This window comes from Canis aureus, chromosome 21 (assembly GCF_053574225.1).
Source record: "Canis aureus isolate CA01 chromosome 21, VMU_Caureus_v.1.0, whole genome shotgun sequence".
In the NCBI taxonomy this organism is placed as follows: domain Eukaryota; kingdom Metazoa; phylum Chordata; class Mammalia; order Carnivora; family Canidae; genus Canis; species Canis aureus.
Window position 1 is genome coordinate 31,860,401 of NC_135631.1, and position 20,283 is coordinate 31,880,683.

Here is a 20,283-nt window from a genome sequence, read left to right on the forward strand (position 1 = left end):
GGCATATGCTTAGGAAGACAATGAAGACTGTGACCTGGGTTTCGTACAGAATTATATTGTCTGTCCACAAGCATAATTGCACTCAAATTCACGTGTGACTGCACCACAAATTCAAAATTACCCTTTGTGGATTTCTTAAAATTTCTTTTAGGTAGCAGGATACTCTAGTGTTCCTCTCCCTTCCATGCAGTATGTGATTCCTGAGCTCCTGCCATGTCTCCAGCGGCCTTCCAAGGCCGGGCGTCCGGTGGAGAATAAAACTGGTTGGGTCTCTGTCCTCATGGTGCCTCTGGTTTCTAAAGGGAGTGTTTGTTGGAGAAGAAAAAAGGAAACAAATAGGAGAATATCACTTAAATGTAGTGAAAAACTATGGTGATGATCCTGGGGGTCAGGGGGGAATGACTTTATTCATTCATTCACTCATCCATTCCTTCCTTCCTTCCTTCCTTCATTCATTCATTTTAGTTTCTATTTAAATTCCAGTTAGTTAACATAGAGCGTAATATTAGTTTCGGTTGTAGATATGCTAACTCAACACTTGCATGCAACACCTGGTGCTCATCACAGCAAGCATCCTATTCCTCAGTCCCTATCCCCTATTTCACCCGTCCTCCTACCCACCTCCCCTCTGGTAACCAGCAATTTGTTCTCTTTAGTTGTTTGTTTCTTGGTTTGCCTCTCTCTCTTTTTTCCTCGTATGCTTGTTTGTTTTGTTTCTTAAATTCCACATATGAGTAGAATCATATGTTATTTGTCTCTGATGGGCTTCTTTTGCTTAGCATGATACTCTCTAGCTGCATCTACATCGCTACAAATGGCAAGTGGAGTAGCTGGTCTTCAGAGAAGGATTTTTCTGAGGAAGTGATATTAAAATGGACTTATATAAGAAAGGATCATCCAGAGGAGGACAGATATATTCCAAGGAGAACTGATTCATTCTGAGGAGAGTGTTCAGGTGACATTTGAAAGCACAGCATTAGCTGCTCATGAGCAGTGAAGTAGGGACTCGAATTTAGTATTCTAATTCCATTGCATTTCATTGATCTTTATAACCAGAAAAGGGTTCCAAACTAAATTTACTTGCAAGAGGAAAGTGGCAGACGGATATGATAAACACAAGTGTATCAGCATTCAGAGAAATTAGGTGGAAGAAGCTAACTGTGAAAGAAGCTTTGAGCTGAGTCCTGAGAAGGAAAAGGGAGAGACAATCCTCGCCCAAGACTTAATGAAGGAAGCAACATGGGCAAGTCATACCCAAACTTAAGAGTCAAAACAACCCATCTATAGCAACTTCGCCCCCCGCCAGTTTCAATCATGCAAGCTCTACTTAGGCTGCTGTTGTCCTTATTTTTCATTGAGCTCAGATCTCCTACCTCCCTCTGTTCCTGGAACCCAGAGCAGTCTTTACTCCTTTAACCCTTTACCATTGGCATGTAGACCAACATTTTCCCAACTTTTTTTTACAACCATTCACAAACTTGAATACTGTTCTTTGATAGAGACGCCCATCTGCATTTTTAGGGCTCTGAATTTTTATCCTTAGTTAAATTTTATGAACAAGTTGTAAGTTTCCCTTCTGTGTATTCTGTTCAGTTCTGGCCTCTCTGAATTAGGCCAAGGGACATTTGACTGACCTTGCACTGGCTAACTTGAGTCAATTAAATTGCTTCTCCGAAGATGTAACAAAGAACAGATATAATTAGAATTTCCTTAAGATGTCATTATAGGCCTTATCATTATTTGAATGTTTCTGTAACTTGCCTAAGATTAAATAATTAAAAATAAATTGCCTGACATTTCACCTTACTAAGTGATAACTGTTAATGAGTTACATAAGTTATGAATGAAACAATAATTGTTAGAGACATTGCAGTATTTACTTTTGAGTTGTTTGTATTCAAAGGGAAGTGAAAATGCTTCAAAGAACAAACAAAGAAACAACATTTTGGATTTGGGATAGAGATAAGCAAATAAAATCAGTATAAGATAATCAGATCAGGGATCCCTGGGTGGCGCAGCGGTTTGACGCCTGCCTTTGGCCCAGGGCGCGATCCTGGAGACCCGGGATCGAATCCCACGTCGGGCTCCCGGTGCATGGAGCCTGCTTCTCCGTCTGCCTGTGTCTCTGCTTCTCTCTCTCTCTCTCTCTCTCTCTCTCTGTGACTATCATAAATAAATAAAAATTAAAAAAAAAAGATAATCAGATCATAGGTTGTATTTTAAAATGCATATACAGCTCCCATTATACTTTCATAAGGAAATCAGTATTATATCTCTTTTAAAATATGTTTAAAATAAAACTATAATAGCTGAGCATATATGTACAGTGACACTGAGGACAATATTCATTTTTTAGAGTGATCTCTTATGATACTGGGAATCTATACTCTGAAAGAAAAAAATACATATACATGTATATATTTTTATTCTCTTTTTTAAAAAACAATATGAATGGGCACCTGGATAGCTCAGTCAGTTAAGTGTCTGACTTTGGCTCAGGTCATGATCTTGGGGTCCTGAGATTGAATTCCACGTTGAGCTCCCCGCTGAGCAGGGAGTCAGCTTGACCCTCCGTTCCTCCCCCAGCTCATGTCTCTCACCCTTGATCTCTCTCTCAAATAAATAAATAAAATCTTTAAAAAAGTAGTAATAAGGATTGAATTTATGTGCCATCTTTGCAAAGGTACCATGCTAATCTTTTGTGTATCATTCCATTTAGTAAATCTGCTGCCAAAGTGAGCACTACATATATATTTTTTTAGATGTTAATATTTGATCCTCCCAGGTGTAATTTACACAAATGAATCCTTTGGAAATGTTCTGTTTCAACTGTGAAATATTATGGAAGCAACATAATTATAGTAGTTGAATCAGTAAATTATAGGACATGGAGACTGACTTATCAGATGCACTTGTTTTGAAACCTCAACCAATAAATTGTCACTTCCAAGTGGAGAAATTTTATAAATTTACTCGTTTCTCAGAGTAGTTTTCTGTCATTAACTTGATCAACAAGATTAGCACTCAAAATTAATTTTCAACCCCAAATTATTTAGTAGTGTTTCAATTAGTAATTACGCCCTGAATAATTATGTTGAGAGAAATTCTCGGGTTCATCAGGATCCACAGAGAACATATATTTGATTTCTGATGTCTGTCCTCCATACGGGTAGAGAGAGCAGCTCTAAGCTTTGTACATATTTGAGATCCTTTGTACTAAGCACCAAGGTTCCAAAGACTACTTCCCACCAAAATGATACCTTACAGCCTGGTTTCGGTATGTCATACAGTGTTAGTTAAGAACTAGTGTCCCATGGGACTATTTCAGGACACTTAATATGGCAATTATGCAAGTAGCATCTCTGCCTCTGGTGTGTCTTTTTTTGATAAGTGAAAGAAAAATATCACAGTAACTTTCCAAGGGAGTCGTACAGCCGCATCAACTTTAGGAGTGTGTGTCTTGTTGTCCTGCTCATGCAGCTTTTAAGAGAGCGTGACACTGCACGTACCACAGTCTGAAGTGCAAGAAAACGTGTGACATTCTATTGCCAATAAATTCAGAAGTAATGAGAATGTTAATGCACTGCTTCAAATCTGCTCACATTACCTAATGACCAAAATGGATTTTGTGGACATTGTATTTCTAAGTGTAGTGACTAGGCTGAAATATTCTGAGGATCTCAGGTACTTCTTGGGCTTTCGGGTAGACTATGCTGAAACTTGGGAATATTTATGAAATATGTTGTTCTATAATCAGTCAGAGTTAATATCTCTCTCTAGATGTATCTCTGTGTGCATCTGTCTCTCTCTCTATCCACCTACAAACACACACACGTATGCTACATGCACATATATGCACCCATGTGCACACACCCTGTGCACACACCCACATATATGCACACAAGTACGCACACACTCTACGCATGACATGTGTGACACCCACACATATGTCACCCACATGCATACCCTGCACACGTACACACATATATGCACTGGTGTGCACACCCTGCACATGTACCCACATATATGCACACATGCGTGCACACAATTTGACTGGAAAAACATGGAAATGATGGAAGACTTTTATATAGATACAGAGATTTGATATATATGTCAAATATGCCACTTCAGAAGATTATTGAAGAACAAAAATATTACTTGAATATATATCTGCCAACCCCATGCAAGTACATGGGTTTTGTTGGTGTTGTTTTTACTTATTGCTTTGCTTTATTATATTTTTAGATTGAATTAAGTGAAATTTTGCTTCTTTAAATTCTTTACCAACATAGAATTAAAAGGAATATTTTTAGAAGGCCCTTTATTCTAATGACTAGGTGGTAAGTAAAAGAAAATCCCACTATAACTCATGATTAAAATGATAGCTTTTAAATATTGGCACAACTACAAAGATTCTTTTTTCCCCCTTTTAAGTAAATGTTTTGAGTCTGGAAGATAATCAGATATCTCCTAGGTTGTTGTTATTAAGGTAATTCTATTTGTGATTCCTAAATTCTTGACAGCATTGTGTCAAAATAAGCCAATATATAATTTTAATGAATCTTTATTTTTAAGGCTTATGTTATCTTAAGAAGTAAAATTATCTTTGTGATACTATCTTAGAATTACTGTGCAAAAATAATGATTAAAGGATAATTTCTGTTTTTAACGGGTCTAGACATTATGGGATTGAAGGTAAATGGTGAAAAGTGAGATAACATTTTGGGAACAAATACCTGCTATAAACAGAGATTAGAAGATTTATTAAAATTGGTTTCTGGAGCTCAACAAATTCTCAGTGCTTGGGTATCTTTGTAGAACATTTACCCACTAATCAAAAACCTGATTCTCTGATGCTTATAATTTTAGTTTTATTGCTTCGTTAACTAGGATGACACATTTCAATTTTCAATTATGTGACTTACAATCAATTCAATTTACAATTATATGACTTATAATTAATAGCTGAAAATGTACAACAAACCATTAAAACATCTTTTAGAGATTTGTATTCCTTTGCAAAGAGAAGGAAGGAATCTGTAATTACTATTTTAGTGTTAAGTCCTTAAGAAAAAATTAGAGTCGAGACTGTTCGGAGCAAGTAATTGAAAACAATGGCTCAAAAGTTGGGCCCTGTATCTTGGTGGGCCCCTCGCGGGCCTTTAGTGCTCCCGGGGTGCGGTGGCTGGATCCTCGGAGCTCTCTGCTCACCTGTGTCTCCTGGAGAAATGCAGTTACCTTCTCTGTTGCAGAACTATCTTCCTGACTCACTGCCACACCTCGCCCGGCAGACCAAGGGCCCTTTGTAATTATGTGTGTAATAAACAAATAATTAAAGAACAATACGTATTCTGTGCTAACTTTGGAACTTTCATTTAGATTTCAAAGAAGACATAAGGATTGCTTCCCTGACTCCCTCTTTAAATAACACCGTCCTTCTGAAGCCTCAACAAATGTATTCATAATCAGTTTTAGAAACATTTATCTCATGATTCACTTTAAGTCATCACCCAATAGGCTGGTTGGGTGAAAACATCCTTTGATAATCCTTCTCCTCTTTAAATCTTATTTACTTAATGTAGAAGAATTCCGTATTTTCCTTTTCTTTTTTTTTTTAAATAGAATTTATACCAATAAGATATTTAGATCAGAACAGATATCTATAGCTATTTTTCTAAATTTATTTCTGAAATGGATTTCAGAAATAAAATGAAATTAAATTTACCATCATGAAAAACAGAATGGTGTCTGATGTATTGAAAAGACTCAAAGAAATATTAATCTAGACTAGAAACCAAATAAAACAAGCTAAAGGTTAAACCCATTGACAGATCATGGATATGTATTCTGCATACCCCTTATTTTCAGTCCAAGGATACAAAGTTGTCCTTTGTAAAATCACTATAATATTCAGAATCAGCAAGTATAGAGTTATAGTTTTGTAAGATGAAAGAATTCTGAAAATTGGTTGCACAAAGTGAATATATTTGACAATATCGAACTGTAAATATGACTAAGATGATAAATTTTGTTATGTCCATTTTACCACAATTAAAAATAAAAAATAAAAATGAATCATCTAGGAAAAAAATGTCTTAAGAGAAGGTGCCTTGAGCTCATGAGCCCAAATCAGAAGCAAAGCTACCATGAAATCAAGATGATATTTTTATGAGAGAAAAAGAACACTGGCTTCAGTGTTTTTGCTACTAGTGGTTAAAAATAAGCAAACAAACAAACGATTAAAAAACAACTGGAAGAAACTAAAATTTCTTGCCAGCTATGGTGTTCTGTGTTTATTCTTCATTCATTCATTTATTTAGGGCCGCATGATTTTGGGTTGATGATTGACTATTGTTGATCAGCCTATGCATGGCCCATTTTGATTAATTTATTTATTAATCTGTATTACTCAGTTGTTTTAAATTATGCATTCAAATACCTGAAAAGGCATCATCCAGAACAGAAACTAAGATCTGGTAAATGGCTGCTTCTTACTACAATTTAAGCCTTCTATTTTTTTTTTAAGATTTTATTAATTTATTCATGAGGGAGACACACACAGAGAGGCAGAGACACAGGCAGAGGGAGAAGCAGGCTCCATGCAGGGAGCCCAACGTGGGACTCCGTCCCGGAACCCTGGGGTCACGCCCTGAGCCCAAGGCAGATGCTCAACCACTGAGCCACCTAAGTCTTTTTTTCCAGTCTGGGGCACCCATGGTTCTGAATCCTGTATTCATCAGTCTTGTTCGGCTTTTTGCTCCTTTATTCCATCTGCACATATACCTTTAAAGTGCCTCTTTTATTTTAGCTGTTTTTAACATTATTCTGAAGGGATCATTCTGTTTGTAGTTTTGGAAACTATACTTTTTACCTAATAACTAACTGCTAAGATCCAGCTACACAATTTTTTATTGCTGTGGTCCCTTCATATTTTATGGCTGGCTAATTTTCAAAATTGTGTGAAAATATAATTGCCATTTAAACCATGTTTTAATAAGTAGCGTCTTTAGTCCTTTACTGTGAACCACATCACCTGAGTCTGCTCTGGCTGTGCCACCCTGCCTAGGCACACCTTTGGATTATAATTTGCAGCCTATTAAAGTGTGCTCTAAATGAATAACATTGCTTCATTTAAAAATCTCAGTAATTTTATCAAATTTGTCTAGTAAGGGAATGTGAGTGGTATTCTCTATTCTTCTTTACCCAGAAACATGAAACTCTAAAATTTTGTAACTTCTAAGTCATTTGAGATTTCCAGGTTTAACAAGTCTCTTCCAGTGCATTCCCTCAGGATATTTCCCTTTTTCCTCACCTATTAAGGCATTTTTCTGCTAACATTGGTGAGAAACATCAAAGTTTGTCAGGAACTCTTGGAACATATATTATGAGCAACTCCAAGTTTGCTCTTCCTGTTCTTCTTGCCTGTAGCTTAGTAGAGAGCATTTCTCCCTTTAAGCTAATGGAGTAAAGTAGCTGTTTGAACCTTATTTTGCAAAACCTTCTTGACAGAAGTGCTAAACTTTGTTAAAAACAAAAGAAAACCTGTGTGATAAATTCCAGACAGTTAAAGCATGAGTAAAAGCTACCACCCGAGGGATTTGCTGCCTTTATCCTTAATCATTTGCCCAAATAATAATTATTATGTGGTGATTGAGACCCCCGTACTTCAGACCGACTTTGCATCATATTTTGGCTTTGCTGGTGACTGTGTTCGGGGCCCTTGACATGTTACTTAATGGCCGTATGAATGAGTTTTCTGATGTGAGAATGGAGAGAGTTAGTATAGCCATCTCACTGGGTCATTGTGAGATTCAAATAAGATAATACATAAAAAATGTTTAAGCGACAGATGCATCTGAGCTCCATACATGTTAAATTTGCCAGCAAATCCACACTGATCTTTGACTCGGAGTGTTAACTTATGCTTGTAACAAAGTGCTTTGTCACACACTTCCCTGCACACGTTTATATATGCTCCAGCACTCTGAGTAAGCACAGAAAAACAGCGTAAATAGAATCTCTTACTTAAGCAAATGCTCTTCTGACATTCTGTTGACATCACAATAAGAATTTGTGGCCTTCTCAACATAATTTATCTCTTATTAAATACATTTAAAAAGAAACTAGATCAAAATATACAAATGGATGGTTCTATAGCTTTTTCTTAGAAACCTTTTTAGGGTGACTTTGGAAAATATTTAAATCTCAAAATTCTTACAACATGCTTTGAACTTGATTTGATATCCACTCTTCAATTTCATGCACTCATTTTCCTAATTAGAATGGTAGAGTGTTTTAGATATTCAGATTCTGACACACTGAAATGTTTTACAGATTTATTGGCCTGCTGCAAAGGAAAGAGTGGAATTATGCAAATTAGCTGGGAAAGATGCCAATGTAAGTATGAGACTTTAAAAATATCTTTGTTAAACTGGTACTGATATGATAGTCAATATTGGTTTTTATTGAATTAACAGCATTGGTGTATTATTTTTAAGGCTGCATTAACATTCTGTGTCAAGATCAAGAAAATATAAAATATTTCTATCTTGCCAAAAGGAATGCCATTATTCTCAGAAATTTAGAAATACTAGACTTTCTAAACTGTTAATTCTGGAGATTCTTATTTTCTTCACACAAATGTCAGAAAAACACTTGAAATATCAAAAAATAAGTCATCAGAAAAATACTTATAGTATTGCATATTTTTCACTTATATGCCCGTATTTTGCAAATGCACAAAAAATCATGAGTAGTTCAGCATCACAAACATACAATTGGTGTTTAAGTTAATTTGGATTAAAATTAAACTTACAGCATTTAGAAGAAAAATTTCAAGTGTTGCATTATAGAGACACTAAGAACGATGGGGTGAAGATGAATGACATCACATTCTGGAATAAGAACTAGAAATAATTTACTCTAAAATTCACTTAAGCGTAATTATATGAAATAAGTTATAAAGGTTAAATAATGGGGCTCTAATATAAACTGCTGGTTTAAGCTGCCGTAAGAGCCAGAGAAAACCCTTAGCAACACGCGACCCACTTAGTTGCCCTGGAGGCTCCGTCTGAATTGCTCTCGCGTGGTCCCCCTTGTCCTGGCTCCCCGCCCCCCAGCCTGCCTGCTGCCTGCTTTATCCCCCGTGGGGATGGAAGAGCGCTGCGGCCCTCTCTGCCTCTCCTACCCCTCCCGGGGCTCTGACTCAGGCCAGATGCCCTGCGTCCTGCCCTGACTTCTTGCACTGTGGTGATAGGGAAAATTGCTTTTTTTTTTTTTTCTTTTTGGCAAAATAAATCACTTCCTGAATGTATCTGAAGATGAAAAGAGGTTCTAAACTTTCCAAAACCATGGATATCTTGAGGCTTTTTTTGCAACATTCTGTAATGTTGCCGTAAACACTGTAACCCAGGGGGGATTAAGCCAGCAATGCCTTCATATTTAATAACAACAAATAAGTGTGTGTTATGGGAAAGCATAATTAGATGCAAAAATTCTCACTTTATCAATGTGATAAAAATAAAGCAACGTGACACATGATGCCTGACATATTTGAGAGGAAGTTTAGAAAACTAAGAATTTGAAACAGCTAGTTTGTTCACCCATTTGTTCAGGTATTTGTTTATTTCACAAATATTTATTAAGAGCCTCAATGTGTACATACGCAGGTGTCTGAAAGGATGCCGTATCTGCTGTCATAGAGCTTTTAATACATAGTGACGACACTACAAAACAAAGTGATCAAAGCAAAAGGAAAGAAGGAAACTTGATTATGCCCGATTTTGTATTCATTCAATGTTAAATGTTATCAGGTACATTTATGTTAACAGAAATATAGTGGGGGTATTAGCATCAAAGGCAGCAGGAGACCGTTTTTACAGTCATTCTACCTGAAATGAAGAGGATCAAACTATTCTAAAAGATATCCTTCTTCCTCCGTGTCCCTCATCTCTTCACCTGTTCAGGACCCAAGGGAGCAGGTGCTCAGGTCTGCACATCCTCCATGTTTGCTTGTAGTTGTGGGGGCGGGCAGACTGTGCTGGTTCTGAGAGCTTTCAAAATTATTTTAATAACAGTACAAACATGCTATAAACAGCATGAACACTTTAATATTTTGTGTTTTGCCAGTATTAACTGTTTCAAAAGGAGGCAAGTAGGAAAAGGTGGCTTAAATTTCCTCCACTAAACTAATGTCAGTGTTCCCATGGAGAAGATGAGGGGAAAACACCCGAGGTCAAACAATCAGTGAAGGTTTTAATCGTGACAGTGTTCTCCTTTCCGTATGTTCACTAATTCTAGTTATATAGTAACTCATTGGCCCTATTATTAAGTTAAAGCAAGAGGTGGTAAACTTTTCTAGAGGTGGTATTCTAGAGCATGCAGGAAGGACCCAGTGCTCGGAACGTACTCTTGCCATTCATTTGTGTTTGGGAGCTACTTGTCACCTCGAACCTTTAAGCACACCTACTGCCAGCCCAGGATTAGAGATAGGGGGAGTTTTTCTCTTCTTACTGCAGTCTGTAAAGTTTGATGTTGAATCATGTAGGGATAATACAATTCTTTGTCTCCTTTTTAATCTGCCATTTAAAAATATTATATTTTGGAATTATTAAGAATGGGGAAAAAAAAAAGAATGGGTAACACTTTTATAGCACTTACTGAGTTCCAGGAACTGCTTCCAATACTTTATAATCTCATTTAATCCTTGTAACAATATTATATGCTAGATTTTATGATTATGCCTCATTTTGTAGATGAGAAGACTGAGGCCAGAAAAATTAAATGGCTTGTCCAATATCATCACATATCTAGTAAACAGTGAAGACAGCAATTGAGTCCAGAAGTCTTGTTCCATAATCAGTGCTCTCACACAACACTGTGATCTATACATAAAGATCTGAACCCTACATATAAGGACTGAAAACCTTATCCAAAAAGTGTACCCCTCAAATCACTTCTCTCTAGAATATCCACATAACAGAGATCCTCAGTTTACAGCACTGCATAGATTTTAGCCAACAGAAAACTGAGACAAATGTGTGGTTTTATTGACCTCTTTTATTACCTTTGGCATTACCCTCATTCCTCCCTTCTCTCTAGTAATTTTTACCTACTTCCCAAGAGTGTTTTTAGGATTAACAAGTGTTTGGAAAGACTGTCCCTTTACACAGAGGTACTATATAACTGAAAAATAGTGAATTATTTACCATAATGAAAGTTAGCTAATTGGAGTGGGGAGGGAGTGGAAGACGAGGAAACAAAAGAGAACTATTCCCCTTCCTTGACCACAGTTTCCAGTTGAGTCCAAAGAAAGGAAATAGTGCCAGGAAGCTATTTCATAGTATTTTGTTTCTGCTAAGAATATTATTCAAAAGAAAGTCACTAAAGAAATGTCTGTATCCTGACTATAAAGAGTGGAGTCAACAGCTCAGTCCAGGCGAAAGAGCGGACAGGATGTGGGCAGCTTGGGTTGTGTTTGTCATCTTAACCCCGGAGGCACACAACCTTGTCAATGGAGACATGACGTAGAGTCAAAGCATCTTCCATCGCCCAAGTTCTATGATTACATTCTTTCTTTCTTCTTTTTTAAAGAATGTCTAAAAGTGAAACAAAGTACTCATTGTAGAAAGTTTTCAAATTGCATGGAAGTCATCTGTAAATATCTCCTCCCCCATGAACATTACCCAGAGATAGCTGGTGTCATTTTGATGTTTATTCTTCTATCTTATCTATTTACTATTTTTCAGAATGAAATCATTGTATACATAGTCGCTTAAAACATTTTTTTTTCATTTTGCAAACTGCCATGAGCATTTTCCCATGTCATTAAATTCCTTTTTATAACACTACTTTTAATAGCTACACTGCATTCCTTTATATATTATTTCATCAATCCTCTATTGTTAGAAGTTTGGTATATATCCAGTTTTTAGCTATTAGAAGTGATGCTTCACATGAAAAATCTTATATGTAAATACTGTGAACATCTTTGTTAAGTAGAATTACTGGTCAAAGGATATAATTTTTTTAGGCTATAAATTTTTTTATTCACATTGCAAAATTAACTCATCCAAAAGTTTATGCCTTTTGTGCTTTAACCAGCAGTGCGTGTTCACGAGAGGCTATAGGCTGCTATACTCTTGCTGATAATAGTGGGTACAACATATGGTTAATAGTTAATGCTAATATGTAAATGAAAAATAATTGTATTTAATCTTTGCCAAAAAATTATTTCTGTTATTTTTGCCTGAAATTCTTTCATTACTATAAATGCTAAATTTTTAAAAGTATTTTTATAAGATTTTATTTATTTATTCATGAGAGACACAGAGAGAGGCAGAGACACGGGCAGAGGGAGAAGCAGGCTCCCCACAGGGAGCCCAATGTGGGATTCGATCCCAGGACCCCAGGATCATGCCCTGAGCCGAAGGCAGACGCTCCACCCCTGAGCCACCCAGGAGCCCCAATACTAAATATTTTATATAGTTGTAAGATTACAGCTTATTTTTTGGAATGTCATATTCCTATCGTTTGTTCATTTTTAAATTTTAGTGTTTGCCTTTTCTTTATTGGTTATTTATAGATTATCAAGATATATATGTTATTATATCATATTATTATACATATTTTCAAGAAATATCTGTATAAAATGTATTACTTTGTGATCAACTTATACAAAAAATATTTCCCAGTTATTCTATTGATATATACACTTTTAAATATTTAAATATTATATTTTAATCTATAATATTAATATATTAAATATAATAATATTATAATATTATAATAGTATTATATTAAATAGGCATACCTCTTTTTTTTCTTAAAATATTTTCCTCTGTCTTGCCACTACAACTAGTTTTTGTTCTGTAGAAATTTCTTCTTTATATCTTCAATTTTTAAGAGAGAGAGATGTGATATGTGGATTTTCATGTATTTATTTTGAAGTGTGGACAACTTATTATATTTTCAGGGAGTGCAAGACCTAAGCAGATACTTGTGTAGACTGGATTTTTGTAAGATTTATTTTTATCTTAGAGAGAGAGAGAGGCCTGTGGGCAGGGGAGGGGCTGAGGGAGAGGGAGAGAGAATCTTCCAGCAGGCTCCCCACTGAGCACTGGGCCGGTGAAGCTGGGTTTGGTCCCAGGACCCTGAGCTCGTGCCCTGGGCCAGAATCAAGAGTGGGCCGCTTACCTGAGCCACCCGGACACCCCTGTGGACTGGATTCCATTCTGAGGTCTGTTAGACAAACCCAACGTGTAGCATGGTGGCAAGTCTGTGGTGATGACTAAAAGTGTTTGATGATCACTATATTCTGCAAAATATACCAAAACTAAAAATAAACTAGATACTTAAATCATGAGTGTCTCCTCGGATATAACCTGAATAAATTGAAATCAGCAATTATAAGTTAGTTATGAGAAATACATATAAAACTGTATTAGCTTTAATTGCACTATATATAAGTCTAGAGAATTAAAATTACCATATTTCTGTTTTGTTTTGTTTTTTTTTCACATATCTAGGAAGAAACTAAAATTCCAAAGGTTAATAAATAATGCCAATATATATTAGCGTTTTCTTCCAAGTATTAATTCAGTCTTATATTTGTCTTATTTATTTAATTATGTAAGTGTATAAATGTATATGTGAGGCAAAATATTTGAATTTTGGAGGACACGAGTGCTCAGTTCACAACAATTACGCTCTAAATTCTATGACTATTTGTGAAAACTGAGCTGTGTCAGGAGCGGGCGTAGGAGGCAGCGGGGCTGGGGCGGACTGCCCGCGCCCCGCCCTTGTCCCGCCCTCCTCCCGCCCGCGCCCCGCCCTCCTCCCGCCCGCGCCCCGCCCTCCTCCCGCCCTCCTCCCCCCCGCGCCCCGCCCTCCTCCCACCCGCGCTCCGCCCTCCTCCCGCCCGCGCCCCGCCCTCCTCCCACCCGCGCCCCGCCCTCCTCCCGCCCTCGTCCCGCCCTCCTCCCACCCGCGCTCCGCCCTCCTCCCGCCCGCGCCCCGCCCTCCTCCCACCCGCGCCCCGCCCTCCTCCCGCCCGCGCCCCGCCCTCCTCCCGCCCGCACCCCGCCCTCCTCCCGCCCTCGCCCCGCCCTCCTCCCGCCCTCCTCCCGACCTCCTCCCGCCCAGCGCCCCGCCCGCGTCCTGCAGCTGCCGCCTGGCCCGGCCTCACCCTCCTAGAACAACAGCCTGGTGGGGGGAGGGGGAGCAAGAAACGCGGAAGTCCCTTCAGTGAGCACGAGTGAGTAAAATAAAGGCTGGAGAATACCAAAACCTCTCTTTCTAGTGACGAAGCTGTCACTGCAGTTTACCTAGTGGGCCATGGACATTTTTAAACTCCCCCGGCTTTCGTCCTGCTGCTGCGCGCTGCTCGTGGGGCCAGCGGGAGCGCGGCCCGCGTGGGCTCCTCTATCCTCCGAGTTGGCCTCCGTGATGTGAGAGAATCGGAAGCGATCCCTGCGGAGCCCTTTGTGCAAACAGAACATCATTCTCTCTATCAGACACCTTGACGGAAAGGTGGAAAGGTGACATAATGCGATTTTGTTAAACAAGACTATTTGCCAGATAACTGTCCTAGTGAATTTAAAGTCTTCCTTTCCTAAGAGACTCCATAGAGTGAATGCTTGAGAACATGTACAAAACGTGGAAATATCCAGGGTAAGAGGGATGCCCCTCGTGTGACTCACACACCTCCGGTGTGCCCCCCCATCCTACAGCCCAAGCAGCCCTAGCCTGTCCCCGTTAAAGGTGCCAGGTCTGCCTCCCTGAGAAGGAAGCAGGAAGCACCCTCGAGTTGTGCAGCGCCCCGAGGGACTGATAATCCCGTCCTTTCATACAGCCTAGAGGGAAGCGGAGAGCAGAAGATTCCTTGAGTTCGTTGTAATATTCTTCCGTGGTAGAATGCACGCATTTCAGGGATCGGGATCTGTGAATTCTTGACACACAAAATTGCCAGACTGGCTGGCCAAGGGAGGTCCTAGAGACTAGGAACCCTGGACCACACATATGCAGACGTAGCTTTGCTTTCTAAAATCTGAAGAGCCCCTGGGATATTGATATTTTAGATCAAAATCAGGGCAGAAAATAATTATTAATGTTCTATTATTTAACTTAATCCTGTTAAGTTGTTGCCTGCCTTCTGGTAGCTGTATTTAATTCTAAAAACCACCCTGCCAGTTAGGGCTCTGTTTTTCTGTCTTTGGGGTTCTTTTTTAATATATTCCTTCCTAAGAACCCTACCAGCAAGGGTGACCCATTAGGTAACATCTGACTGGAGAGGAACCCATGGCCATTCGGGTAGGGAAGAACTAGACTTTCTGTGAATCCTAGTAATTTCATAGGTTTATACCTTTCTTGGTGAACATTTCCCCATCTCCTAGAGAGAGTCAATCTAGAATAAAATCTTCCAGTCCAGTGTTTTCTCAGAGGTTGTGGGGTCCAGGAACCATGAAGCCATGGTTAACATTGTTCCAATAATTATGTAAAGATAAGGAATTACTTATGGGAGGTAAATAAAAAATAGTAACAGGAATGACTACTCTGAAAAATTGAGTCACTACTTATAAGTAACTAGGGGAGAAATAATATATGTTATAATAATAATAATAATGCAAAGAAATATTTTTAGAACTAAGTATATGCAAAGCAAGCAAAAATATAAAAATCCCTTCAAGAATTTGACTTGGTGTTAAAAAATATATGGCAAGAACAAACAAGAGATTCTTCAAACAAACAATAAATCAAATTTAAGTTGAATCTTAAAGGCTCTGAAACATTGAAAATAGGAATAAAGTGGAAGCCATTCCATCCAAGAAGAATGGACTACATATATGGTCATACACGAGTGTGTTCTTGTTTTATTCGTGTAGCTGAGACAGTTGGTGTTGTGGGCAGTAGGATCTATATGGAACAGACAATGTGGGAACATCAGAACATGACAGGGTTTGTTCTTGGGTAAGTCCTGCAAGAAAGTATGAATATCAGCATCCTCTAGGTCCCGCCGAATACCTGTAGGGATGTGCATTCCAGCACTCTGACTCATTCAACACCCGTAAAACTTCAAAAAGGCTTCAGTCACTCAAGTCACAGTTTCTAGATTGTTGTGCTTCCTTTGCTAAGTCAGATGTTTAAGCATGTCTCATAAAACTTTTTCATTTTTGATGTTATTCTTGATGATTTATTTACTCGGGAAACAGGTGGTATGAATGATAATCTTTCAAAAACATGAGTTTCGTGCTAATGCTTTTATTTGTTTATGTCCAATAGACAGAATGTGCAAATTTCATCCGTGTACTTCAGCCGTATAACAAAACTCACATTTATGTGTGTGGAACTGGAGCATTTCATCCAATATGTGGTTATATTGATCTTGGAGTCTACAAGGAGGTAATATAATGAAATAGCATGAAAACAATTGGTCCTAATACCTTGTCACTTAATGTTTTTGACATAACACAGGAAGATATGAATATAAAGTTTGAATCACATAGTTTCTGAAGCGTGTAAGATTCATGTTCCCAACCACCTTCTAGATTGCCATTTTGATTATGCACTTTATCTACCCAATAAAAAGTTTTTTTTTTTATCAGAAGTTTTTTTATGAGATGATCAAAATTAAAAGTGTAGTTTTTATGGGTTCTGGGTATGTCTTCATTTTCTTTTGAGTTGCCCTTGTAATTAGAGCTATATAGTAAGTTGCTCCTAGTAAAAATCCACATCTCATAAGACCTTGCAGTGGAAGTGGAATTGTATCTTATAATTTCGATTGTCCTGTCTTGCAAATTTGACCTATTATATGTGGTTACAGCGGTGCACACTTAGAACAGAGAATTTTAATTATTTTCTTAAAATTATACAGATAGCCATAATATCTAGCCATTTCTGCTGGGCCAAATTGCCATAATAAATAAATTATGCAAATAAATATGTGCTAAATTAAGAGTGATATATTCTAGCTATCAATGAGCATTTTAATAATGAAAAACATGCAGATTTCAGTAATTTTTAAAAATAGATTTCAGTAATTTAATTAATAACTAATACATTAAAGTGCCTTTTTTTTTTTTTTGAACATTGTATTTATTTATTCATGAGAGAGAGACAGAAGCAGAGACACAGGCAGAGGGAGAAGCAGGCTCCATGCAGGGAGCCTGATGTGGGACTTGATCCTAGGACCATGGGGTCACGCCCCGGGCCAAAGGCGGCACTCAACCGCTGAGCCGCCCTGGTGTCCCTAAGTGCCTTCTTTGTATCTCTGTCAGGCACTTTACATGGATTGTCTCTTTGAAATTTCACCACTCTTAAGTGAACTTATTACCTTTATAACTCCCAACTTACAAGTTAGTAAAAATTGAGTCTCGGTGGAATTAAATAACATGCCTAAAATCTTACCCAGCTAATAAGTGGTCTGGCAAAGAATTGAACCAAAGCAGTCTGTCTCTAGAGCAAGCAGGCCCAAGTGAGCTTTAGCTGCACACTGTAAATTGTTTCTTTGTATGGGTTTGATGAGTTGTACTGTCATCCTCATGTTTATGTATATACTACTTGTGAATAACCACACATATTTGCAGGATAATTGGCTGTGTGTTTGAAAGTAAAGTCTGGGCTTATGGAACAGGTTTCTTTACATTGATTTAACTGATTCATGCAGAGGTCAAACCCACAGCTGTGGCTGGATTAATTTTACTCTCTAACCAACTTGTCTAACCAGCCCATTCTCAACTGTTTGAAAATAAAGCAACCCTCCTAGGTCAATCTCTGAACCACTAGGAGACTTGGCAACTTGAATCCATCATTCTTAGCTGCTGGTGTAATGTCCTCTTGCCTACCTTTGATGCAGGGTAATGTATAGCAGTAGCTCCTGGCATAGGGTGTAATTATAGGAGATCGCCTCACAGCTTGGATGTGTTTTGAGTCCCGAGGCTAGAAGCCAAAGTCACAGCTTGCTGAGGGGCGCAGATAGTGTTCCTTAACTCCTAAAAGTCACAAGTGCTGAAAGGGAATTTTGATGGAGCTAATTACTTCCTTGGAACTGTCAAGAAGCCTTGGGGCAGTCAGATTTACAAGTTCTGTGAATAGGAGGATATGGGTTAGCTGGGATGTGAGCCTTGTCCTCTCCTTGGTCACGGGTACAGGTGATTGTAGATGGTTGTAGATGATTGTAGATGGTCACGGGTACACGTGATTGTAGATGGCTTGAAGATGGTTAATTTTTTAAGGGAATTGTTAGTCCCAATAATTCATTATTCTTCCTATAGGGAATTTGGAAGTATCTTCCATTTTCAAATAGATAAGGTTGCTCCTGCAGTGGCTGGAGGGACCGGCCTTGTAAGAGCAACTGTGATCTCCTCACCGTGGGAGGTCCCTTCCGGAGGCTACTGGGGAGATGAGGGCGGGGGCGAAAGCTCCAGCGATCCCAGGCTTCTGTCCTTGGCGGGGCGGCGGAGAGCCGTGTTCCTGACGTGAGAATAGTAACGAGTTGGCGAGGGAGATGGTGAGTTTTGTCCATCCTGCGTTTGCACAGTGAGCGGTAGGTCGAGGCCAGCTGCTGGTTGTGCAGCACAATGAGGATGATGACGATGGGAACTGTCTCCGGAGCCACGGGCGCAGCGGGGAGAAGCGGCTTGCAGGGCCCCGGGTGCCGGGCGGCGCGTGCACCTGCGTGGGCGTCTGCGGGTAAATGCACACCTGTGCGGTGCGGCGTGGCGGGGCCTGAGAGCCCCCCAGGTGCCCCGGGAGCCTCCCTCCGCTGCCGCGGACCTCACCCTTAAATAGGGGGGCTATGTTTTGTAAGATTTCTGTATTCCCGAGAGACACAGAGAGGAGCCGAGACCAGGCCGAGGGAGCAGCAGGCGCCCCGCGGGACCCGAGGCGGGACTCGATCCCGCGACCCGGGGTCACCGCCTGGGCCGCAGGCAGGCGCTCAGCGGCCGCGCCCGGCCCCTGGAGGCAGGGGTGGTGTTACCAGTAACTCTGCCTCGGAGCCCTGAGCATTAAATGTTTCCTATCCTGTCTGTCTCTTTACTTCAACAATATATTTGTGTGCAGATTAAATAGGTACATTTTGTTTAATTAATGAGGCTGAAAGAATTTTCTTCTAAAACTGAAGCTGTCTCAGAAGTTAGTGTCCCGCAATTCAGTTCATTTATCTCCCAGAGTCCAGTCAACTATTATTTTTTTACATACTTTCCCTCTTGGTGTCCTTGACTCTGGTTTAAGGAAACTGGCTCTCCTGATAATTCCTTTCTCCAGGAGATTATAAGGGAGACCTTGTCCTAAGCCTTCAAGATATCAGTGTTAGGGGCTTATCTAGAGAATGTAATGAAATGTTGCATCTTAAAAACAGAAGTCTGTATGATTATGAAGGCTTATCTGGTACTTTTCATCAACTGTGACAATCTCCTTTTTTCTTGGACTTGCCTTTTTAGCTTTTTACTATAATTGTCTGTACACTGGGATTCAGTTTACTTTTTCCCATTACAATGTCCCATTATAGGCTTTAGAGTCAACAGTTCTGTTTGACCCATGGAAAATAATGTGCCCTTAATGATGTTTAAGCACACGTGAGAGCCACTGCCTACAGGTGTTTTTTTCCTCATGTATCTCCAGCCCCATTCACAGTTGGGAAGCATGCCCTAAATGGGTTCTCACTGAACCTTTCTCGTGCCAAAGCTTCACTATCACAGCTTGTCATTAGCTGGCCTGTTCTAACGAAACATAGTTGGATTTGATCATGTTACGTGATCACGGTGAGTCTATAAATTGATTTCAACACATTTTTAAATCCCTGAGTTTGAAATTCTGAGATGAGATTGGTTCACAGCAGGAACTTGGGGGACAGCCTGGAGATTTCAATTTTAGCATATGTGCTGCCGAAGCCAGCACGACAGCCTGGAGAGTTCAAGCTACTGCTTTGCCTCTTCCTAACCCCTTCTGTCCTCAATATTCCACCTGCAAAGCTGGAATTCTTTTTTAATTTTTATTTACTTATTCATGAGAGACACAGAGAGAGAGGCAGAGACACAGGTGGAGAGAGAAGCAGGCCCCATGCAGGGAGTCCGATGTGGGACTCGATCCGGGGTCCCCAGGATCACACCCTGGGCTGAAGGCAGCGCTAAACCGCTGAGCCGCTGAGCCACCCCACCCCGGGCTGCCCAAAGCTGGAATTCTTAAAGTAGCTACATCTTTAGGCTTGTGGGGAAGATTCACTGAGACAGTGGAGGCAAATTTCCTGGCCCACAGTTAGTGTCTATTAGCAGCAGGCACTATCCA

At 39.4% G+C, this 20,283-nt stretch overlaps 1 protein-coding gene and 1 non-coding gene across 5 annotated transcripts in view; one reads left to right on the top strand and one right to left on the bottom strand.

The window, feature by feature from the left end:
* Positions 1-20,283, top strand: part of SEMA3D (semaphorin 3D) — a 141,750-nt gene that overhangs the window by 32,442 nt on the left and 89,025 nt on the right. For all 4 annotated transcript variants that reach the window (XM_077863809.1, XM_077863810.1, XM_077863807.1 and 1 more), the window contains exons 3-4: positions 8,335-8,397; positions 16,279-16,398. In XM_077863809.1, coding sequence (XP_077719935.1) covers positions 8,335-8,397; positions 16,279-16,398 — 183 coding nt within the window. The remainder of the gene's footprint in view (positions 1-8,334; positions 8,398-16,278; positions 16,399-20,283) is intronic.
* On the bottom strand, positions 2,639-2,743 carry LOC144293557 (U6 spliceosomal RNA). Its single transcript, XR_013360765.1, has one exon. It is a non-coding gene; the product is annotated as a U6 spliceosomal RNA (small nuclear RNA).